Source organism: Belonocnema kinseyi, chromosome 9 (assembly GCF_010883055.1).
Source record: "Belonocnema kinseyi isolate 2016_QV_RU_SX_M_011 chromosome 9, B_treatae_v1, whole genome shotgun sequence".
Taxonomy (NCBI): Eukaryota; Metazoa; Arthropoda; class Insecta; order Hymenoptera; family Cynipidae; genus Belonocnema; species Belonocnema kinseyi.
Genome location: NC_046665.1, coordinates 44,207,969 through 44,217,912, shown reverse-complemented (window position 1 = coordinate 44,217,912; position 9,944 = coordinate 44,207,969). Strand labels below are relative to the sequence as shown.

At 30.9% G+C, this 9,944-nt stretch overlaps 1 protein-coding gene across 1 annotated transcript in view; it reads right to left on the bottom strand.

Annotated features, from left to right (window-relative positions):
- Positions 1-7,515: 7,515 nt before the first annotated feature.
- LOC117179786 overlaps positions 7,516-9,944 on the bottom strand; it is a 16,566-nt gene continuing 14,137 nt past the window's right edge. The window contains exon 3 of the mRNA XM_033371893.1: positions 7,516-8,146. Coding sequence (XP_033227784.1) covers positions 7,747-8,146 — 400 coding nt within the window. The 3' untranslated portion in view covers positions 7,516-7,746. The remainder of the gene's footprint in view (positions 8,147-9,944) is intronic.

Sequence of the window (9,944 nt, the reverse complement as noted above, 5' to 3'; positions counted from 1 at the left end):
TTTCTTTTACCGTTTCGACGAAGCAAATGTTTTGAAAATGAAAACTTTGTTGGTCTCGAAGTCTTCCAGAGGAAAAACGCGTCGTTCATAAATAATATTACCAAACACGGCATGCGCAAGAAACTTCTATATATAGCGCACCGCGAGCGAGGCTTCTGCTGCGGAACAGAGTGCAGACATATATTTCTCTCTCACAAACGCGCGAAATGCGAAACCACAGGACTTCCGAAAGTATGCTATGCGCGCGCATCGCGCGATAATCTTACTAATTGAAATAGTAAAGTTATTTTACTAATTCATTAGTGAAAATGGTCAAAATGGCTAATTAATTAGTTAAAATTTGATCTTCTAATTGAAAAAAGTAAAAATTCTACTAATTCGGATTTAATGAGTACATCCAATGTAATTTTTTCTGAACATTTAAAATTTTTCATGGAGGTAGAACTTAGAATATTATCCTTAAAAAAGTAATAGAAAAAAAATGTTTTCACCTTAATTGTATAGTCAATTTCTCGAAATTTCAAAGCACCCTGACACTATTTTTGTAGACGTGTTTTTTTTAAGTCTATTTTTGTACAACTGGCATAGTGTCGCCCCGATCGTGCAGCAAACGTTCTGCCAGTACTGGGTGAACCACCGGCTGTCTGCACTGGTGGGCAATACTGGGCCAGTACTGCGCCTGTGGTGAACTCCGGCACACTACCGACATACGCATACTATGAAAAAAAGATACAAAATTGATCTTTTTAAAATATAATAACTGAAGACAAAACTGAAAATTATCTATTGTTAATTATTATTTAATTACAAATTGAAACAGATCGGTAACCCCGTTTCTTCAGATTCACCGACAAAAAGTATCACGGGAACTTTAGAGTTGAAACCTCTTCCAGTGAGACATCGTTCCCCAGTATTAAATGGAGATTTCAGGAAATTTTCAGATCGATCTATTTAAAATTGGCGAAAATATCCATTTTACAAGAAAGTACGCCATGCCGCGCCGCCAACGATAACTCCGCGAGCACTCAGCACAATCGAGCAGCGTGCTAGCCGCCAATTTGAAGAATTAAACAGGGTCATCGATCGGTTTCAATTTGCAAATAAATAAAAAGTAACAATAGGCAATTTTCAGTTTTAGCATTCTCTTCGGAGAAGGTATTAGATTTGTGTAAAATTTGACCCCCCCCCCCCCAACCCAATTTTTGTCAAATGTCCACGTTTTGAGACCCCTTGGATTCGAAAAATAAGTTTTTACGAATGCGTCTGTGTTTTTGTATTTATGTATGGCAGCATGTCTAAACTAAAGGTCAAGTTCATTAGCCATCCATTTTGGATAGAATTTCAAAAAGTGAGCGCGTATTGAATATTTTTGAGACCACTTTTTTCAAAATTAACAAAAAATGTTCTGTACGGATCTTCATTGTATTCAAAAATTGAAACAATTTTTCCTAATTAATTTTTTCAATAAAAAAAATTATCGAAGTTATAGTACTTTCAAAATTCCAAAAAACAAACGAAAACGAACATTCTAGGCCACATAAAACACGATATGAAAAAAGCCAGGAGAAGAAAAATGTTGATTGTTAAATGCCCTATAAGAATATCATAAAAACGTTTTGAATTTTCTTAAAAAATTGAAAATTCATATTTTGTCAGTAAATAAAATAATGTTAAATCCAAAAATCACATTTTTTCATTCAACAGATTCACAATATTTTAAAGATTCGCAAATATAATAATGCAACGCTGCTGGAGGATGGTGATCTCAGCATAAAACACCAACCAGCTTTGACTCTCGGTTTAAACTAATCGCCCCCTCTCCCTCATTATTCCAAGTTTGGTGGGCCAATTGTTGTAACTACACTCTCCTTCCTAGACGCTTTGGGAGACTCTTTTAGTCAATTATTAGGAGATAACGCAATAGGTGCCACAACTAAAGAATTGTAAAGAATTCAGTTAACAAAGCTTAGGTCGCTGAGGTTAGGGACATGATTTAGAAGTTAAAAAAAGCTAAGACGGCTTAGTAAACCGTATGTGTAAAGTTTAAATCATAAAAATAACAATAGAAATGAGCAAATTCAGTTTATGGAAAAACGACCAGTTTCAATCAAATGTTTTAAAATATCATTTTTTTAAAGAATGTGCATTTTTTCAACGAGAGAGTGAAACTACTAGGCATAAGGTTAACTGGTCTTTCCTGGGACAGTCAGGAAAATCTAACCCATACATGGTAAACACAATTGTAAAATGGGGAATTGAAATTTTTGTACAAAAACCGTTATAATAAGTGACTAAGCCATTATTTGATCGATTAAAACAAAAAATACCTTAGTAATTTGATAGAAAATTGATATCAATGGATATTTTGAAAGCTAGTCAGATCGCCCATTAGTGGGACACGAATTTTTAAATATATCCTGAAGTGGGACACCAAAGAAGCCAATACTGGAACAAGGAAAATCCAATGGCGTTTATGAAAAAATGGCACAATTTACTTATAATTTTTTACAGAATACATTAAAAAGTAAAAATAGATTTTGATTACCGTTTAATTATTTATTCTAAGAAAGTTGTTTAAAGTAGTTTATTGAAACCTCTAATTCTGACCTCAAATTTTGCAAACTGGTTAGGTAAGTAATTTAATAATTACTCATAAATTAAATTTTTTAATAAAATTAGTAAGCATTCATTAAAATTTAATATTATAGACTAACATTATTGATTTACTTGCAAATTAAACTGTTTCATAGTAAATTTTGAATTAGAATTCATCTTAATTCAAGTTAACACATACATTGAAAAGTGTATTGAAACAATTTAAATTATTTTGTGGTTACAAATTTTATTATTTGGTTGAAAATTTTGTTGACTGGAAATTTGTTTTGGTTAATATTTTTAATATTTTGTTAAAAGTTCGTCTTTTTGGTTCGCAAATTTGTCACTTTAATTATAAATTATATTTTTCTTTGAAAAAATGCAACTGTTTTGTTAAGAATCATATTATTTAGGTCGAAAAGTCATACATTTAGTTAAAATATTTTTCTTTCTTTAATCCAAAATCTTATTTATTTAAAAAATCACGTCATGTTTAATTTATAATTAAAACATTTATCATTTGAAATATTAGATTAAGCAAAAACTTAAATTATTATTAAAAAATATAATAGTTAATATTTTAACCAAAAAAGATTTTAATTACATATTGAAAGCAGACGAATTAATTTTTTTTAAAAACGAATTTTCAATCAAACTGCTGAAGCATCAACCCAAACAAAAATTAATTTTCAACCACTGTTGCATTTTTGCTCAAGAAAGATGAAATTTATAATTAAAAAGATACTTTTTAATTTGAAAATACAAATTTTCAACAGAAAAGTTAATTTACTTAATTTATCTTAAAAGGTAAGTCGATTATATTGATCTTATTAATATTTCATATAAATCTATAATATTACATTTTAATGCATACTTACTTATTTTTATTGAAAAATTAAGTTTATTAGATACTTTATAACATTACTTACCTAAGCAGTTGGAAAACTTTGAGGTTCGAATTTGAGGTTTCAATAAACTACTTTGAACAATTTTTTTAGAATAAATAATCAATTAAACAGCAAGGTTGTAGCTTATAAACAATATTTTTAATATATCACTCAAATAATACTGCGTCATTTAATTAAAAACACGGCAAAAGTGACCGTTTCAGTAATGGAAACGCAATTTTTCAACTCACGTTCAAGTGTCCGAAACTGAGACAGTCAGCGACAGCTCGTCCCGGTTTAGGCAACTTCGCCAAAAATTTGTCCAAATGTGGAACATTAAAGTATTCATAAGTTATCAAATAAAATCGCTAATAAAGTTTTGAATGCTATTCTTAAGCGTGTTAAAAATGTACAAAACATTATTCTCTCTTTTAGTGTAGGAAATTTCAATAATACAATGCTGTAAAAGTTATGCGGAAAGTTTTGAAATAAAAAAAAATTAGCAAATTTTGTAGCAGTTCATTCCCAGATTTTAAGGAATATTTTTGATTATTTTTTACTAAATATATAACATGCCAGGACAAAAATAAACAGTGTTAACAAATTTAAAAGAACTTAAAAAATAATAGAACATTTTTACTTTTATAATTTATGTTGGAACATAAAAGATACTCAACGATATTTATTATTGTCCCAGTAATTGTCGGTTTACCTTAGTTTCCTTATACCTATTCCGCAAAAAAACGTGTTTTGAATATATTTAATTCCTTTTAATTGAACCGACATTCACACCTAACAGAGATATCTTGTATTCCGCAAAACTGTTCATATGTTGAAATTATTTTATTCCTTCTAATCAGTTCACAAAATATGTGTAAAGTTAAAATTATTTTAATTCACACATTTAAATAGATTTCTGCAATGCATTTTTCAACACATTTAAATAAATTATTAAAATATAAATAAATATAAATTTGAGTAATTTTTCGAACTTAAAAGTTATAAAAAGATTTAATAATGAAAAATAGGTTAAATAAATGCTTCCGTTAAATTTTACTAAGTCGATTGAGAGGAATGGTATGTGCACTTTTTCTGTTCCTGTTGGGGGATTCTTAGACGAAGGAAAAATAGCGTATTCATAGGAAAGCAAATTCCTAATTTTTCTGAATTCAACACTTATTACCGAGTAAGTCTATTTTAATACCAATGCATGTTCTGAATTATAATAATATACATTTATGCGAATGATATACAATTTCAGGCATAAAATCGAGTGCGGAGCATGAGATACGTGATAAGAATGTATTCGTTAAAACCGAAGGAGCTTTAAAAAAAGAGAATTCACAATTACCAAACGACTGTTGTCGATGCTTACACCTTTAGTTTTAAAAAGTCTGTGCACAAGGATCGAGCGCGTAGCGCGATGTTAATACATTATCGAGCGCGAAGTGCAAGATTAATGTATCAACGACCGCGAAGCTCGATATAAATATATTATCGAGCGAGAAGCGCCAGAACCAACAGTCGCGTACCCGAGGCGCGCTCAAATTTGCAAACAAAGCGAGCTGCGCGTGTAGGTCGCAACGAGAATGTGCCCACAAAGCGGGCAGATTATTCCTGCAGTTTTTAGGTAGAAAAAAAAACGAAAAATTTACAAACGTTCTTTCTCATCATTCTCTACAAGCCTATATTCAAAAAGATCAATTTGATAACTTTTAACATTTCCGTCTCTAGAAATATTTGGGCGCTGGGCGAGTTTGTCGATCCAGACCCTCAATGGTAATAATATACATTTATTAAAATGATATACATTCTCAGGGTAGCTGCGAATAAAATTTAATGCAAAATAAGATACAAATATAAAAATAATGATGCAAAATAAGATGTGTACTTCGTTATGAAATATCTGAATAACCAATCACAGGCCTCCTTAATAACGAATTTGGATACTTTACATTCTGAAGATGTGCAAAATTTATGGTTACACAGGAACTTGAAATTATGGCCAGTTTCAGTCATTACTTGCAGTGACCTTGGCCGTAAGTAAAGGAAATCCAAACGTAAACACTCAGGGCCATTTGAACTATTTCCAATTGGAGTGCAGAATATTACGCATCAGACTTGAATAAGCATGCACTGTCCTTTGCCGCTACGCTGCTGATGGTCACGTATGGTTTAACAACCCTCTCGCCAACCCTCGGACTCCACTATCAACTTAAATCTACGGGGCGATCTCTTCTAGGAAGACGTAAACTTGGACGCAATAATTTTAGGTTCCAGTGTATATTACTTATTTTTTCGTGTCCGTGTAGAGTTACGTATAGGCATATATACCTGAATAAATTGCTGGCATTCTTACCGCCAGATGAACTCTTTTAAGTTGACATATGAGTCCCTGGGGTATTTTTAAAGATAGAACTTCGAAAAACATACAAGTTTAATTCTAATATAGATTAGTATATAGGTCCTAGTATTATTCCACTCTCAATCCCAAAAATAATAATTTTGACACTAACTTTAGAAAAGGCTTTTCACATTTTACGATTCAGACATTTCGTGAATTGAGTTTTGCAGATTACTTCAAATCTTAACGTTATCGGATTTACTTTAGACAGGATTGCGCTTTGGTATACTTTTCAAGCCATAAAAACAAAGAACGAATTCGTTAGACAACCATTTTTAACCAACGCTTTAAGTTACATCGATCGATAATTCTGTTTAAAAAAATTCTATTCTGCAGCAAGGCTATACAAAATGCAAGACAAATGTTGAATAGCAAATATGTTTATCTTAAAAAGATCTACAAATTTGCTACAAAGTACTTTTTCAAAAGACGCAGTTTTATTTTAATCACGGAGAATGTTATTAAAAATGAAAAATTCATTTTTCAGTCGAACTATGCAAAAAAAAAAATGGTAAATAATAAATATATGAATCTCACAATTATCCACGCTAAACGCTATTCTTGGATAATACGCAATTTTTGTGTTAATCGTGAACAATGACCTTAAAAATAAGAAAGTTGAATTTTTTTTTGGAAAAACGACACATGATATAATAAAAGGTTTAACGAAAAAATTATTCGCCCAAAATTTAGATTCATAATATTATTTTATAATGCACGTAATTTTAGTTTTAATCGCCAAAAATGACATTAAAAGTAACAAATTCTCAATATCACTTCAGAAAATTACTTTTTGGTTACTTATTTAACACATCAAATCCTACCCTCGAAATTACACATTGGTAAAACTTAAATTCGTAAATTAGAACTTATATGAGTGTATTCATGAATGTATTTACTTATAAGTATGTATATTTGCGTATGTATATTTATATTATTCTTATGATAATAGCCTGCATCTAATTATTTATATTATGGTTGATTTCTTCACTTCTGTTAAAAAACTTATTTTTTATTTAAATCATCAAATAGATCGCTGTCATATTTTAACTGTAACATGTATAACCTGTTCCTTACAGGGCTATTTAGCCCTAGGAACTTTTCACAAATAAATACAAATACAAATACAAACTTAAATTCATGGAAAAACAATACAAGATACAACCAAAAATATTTGACAGCAACATTTTTCACTCTTAACAAAAATTTGAGGCCGAGAAACAGAAATGATTTAAGCATACATTTTTAAAAATAGAGTTCAAAATAATATAGAAAATTTTACTTTTTGGACATACATTAATCGATTGCGAGGTTTGAGACACGTTATTGGAATATATTTTCTAAAACCGAAAGAGCATTAACAAAAGAGAATTCTGAATTAATAAATGACAGTTGTCAATAGTTCGATCTTTAATTTCAGAAAGTCCATGCATAAAAGTGGAGGAAATGCAAAAACCAAAAGCGAAACGTTGGGTAAATAAATTACTGAGCGGGAAGCGCTAGATCCGACAGACGCGCGCATCTCATTAGAAACACTAAGCAAATTGAAAAGCTACGTCTTGAAGTAAAAACAATAATAATATGATTGTTATGAAATATGTTAAAAATAAAATTGAGACATCAGTTTTAAAAATAATAAAATCTGTATTGAAATACAAAACTTCTAAAGCGAAAGACGTCCACGTTAATTTATTTAAACTTCGAATTCTTTTTGAACTTGAGAACCATAACTCTGAAAGATTTACCTTACAAAGTTAATTAAAATATTTAAGGCATTTATATTACAACACAATATAGTTAAAAAATACATAATCTCTTTGTCAATGAAATGCAGTATTTGGAATCTATACAAAAACAAATTTACACAAAATCATGAAGTTCTAAAAAAATATCTAACACCCTTTTTCGAAACCCCTCATTTTCCTTCAATTGTTTAGAATAAAATGAAGAAGTATCATCTGAAACATTGGCCCAAACTTGTGATGTAGATATCGATCCTTGATTTTTTGTTTCTAATTCAGACAATGCAATCGGAATAGAAATAATTGCTCGCAGCAGACCGAAGACCTTGAATTCTTCAAGCGACTCTATAAAATCGTTCCACGAAAATAGTTTTGCAATCTCAATATCAACTTCCTTTAAGGATTTTTCCATAGAATTATAATAGGTTTTAAAGAATGTTTCATTATGTGCAGATCTAATTTCTCTTGTTGTAGAGTAATATAAAAATAGCCATATGTCGTAAGCTGGCGGTGCGTACCTGTAAAAACAAACTTTTATTAATAATAGTTATAATAAACATAATAAATAATATTATATATAATTTTAATAATGATAATAATTTTTATAATTATAGCCCCATCGTGCACTTGGCTGCAATCAAGCCCGTGAATGATGAGGTAAAAACCAGGCTTCGCCAAGTATGTCAAATTAGGCACACTGCTCTTAACAGATACCTTTAGTGCATTAAAAAAAATGCATCCGTGACCGATGATATATGCCGGGAAATCCCCCTGCACACTATTCAAACAATAAAATAGAAATAACGGTCTATCAACAAAAAAATGCTCGTAAGATGCACAAGGATTTAAGTAAACTATTTTTTACAATGATTTTTAATTCAAAAATTTCATTACAATTTCGGTATTTTGAATAACGTCACCAAAATCAAGTGAATACAGTTAGGTTTTAGCAGTATAGAAACAGAAAGAAAATCACTAAAGTATTTTGTTTTATTTCGGTCGGGTTTATTTGTAAAATTAAGAGTGTAAAGTAAAGACACCAGTTATAACACCGTCAGTTTTCAATAGTAAACGATTTAACTTTTTACTGTTGGGTAAGCTTCAATCACGAGCTTTTTTATCAATATAAGTAAAGTAGTTGTTTTTTATTACTAAAAGCATGCTGGCAGTAATGTGCGCATTGCTTCTTAATGTATATTGATTCTTTTGTGTTTCACACTGAGGTTAGGGATATAATTAAGAACTTGAAAAGCGGCAAGGCTGCCGGGGTAGACGGCATTTACGCTGAAGCTGAAATACGGTGGCAAGTGCATACCACATAGACTGTGCGAATGGATAAATTTATGTTTCGAGATGGGAGATGTCTCAGACGATTGGAAAAAGGCGATTGTCGTTACCAATATACACACGGTAAAAAAAGGATCAATTTTGTTGCAGATCATTTTGCTTCAGCGATCATTCGATTCTCGAGATCATAATGATTTTCCATTCGGATCAATTTGATCTCATTTTTTGGTTCATATGTCAGACTAAACAAAAAGCCACCAATTATTCTCGCCGGTGTCATAACGACATAACCTAAACATGGTATCTAACCGCACGCAACTAACAACTACACTTAAAAGGTGATATTTTCTAATATCTGATTTGTTTATTTTTTCAACTTTTCAAGTACACTGCACGATCAGAAACCATAAAAAGCTTGAATTTGAGATAAAGTATTGTAAGAACGTCAGCCATCTTGGCTTGACTTCATACATGATCCCGAATCAGATCATTATGATCTCAAAAGTCGATCATTCTCTTCGACCGATCAAAATGCTCTACAATTCGGTATCATTTTTGTTGCATATCAAAATGATATTGATTTCGGTATCATTTTGAACACTTTTTTTACTGTGCAAAAGAAATGGAGATAAAAGCGACTGCAATAATTACAGAGGGATTAGCTTATTAAGTACAGTAAGTAAAATATACTCCAAAATACTTATGCGTAGGGTAATAAAAATAACAGAAGCAAAGATTTGGGAAATCCAAGGTGGGTTTATGCCAGAAAGGTCATGTACGGATCAAATATTTAGCTTAAGGCAAATCACAGAAAAAAATTTAAGATTAGAAAAAAGGTTTTCTGTGCATTTGTTGACCTAGAAAAATCTTTTGACAAGGTAGATAGAAGTAAGCTTTGGGAAGTCCTGAAAGAATAAGGAATCAATGGATGGCACCTACAAGATATAAAAACAATATATATATATATATATGAGACTCCGGATTCTATAACCACGCATAAAATTTGCCTGGCCGCTTCAGGCCGCTCGA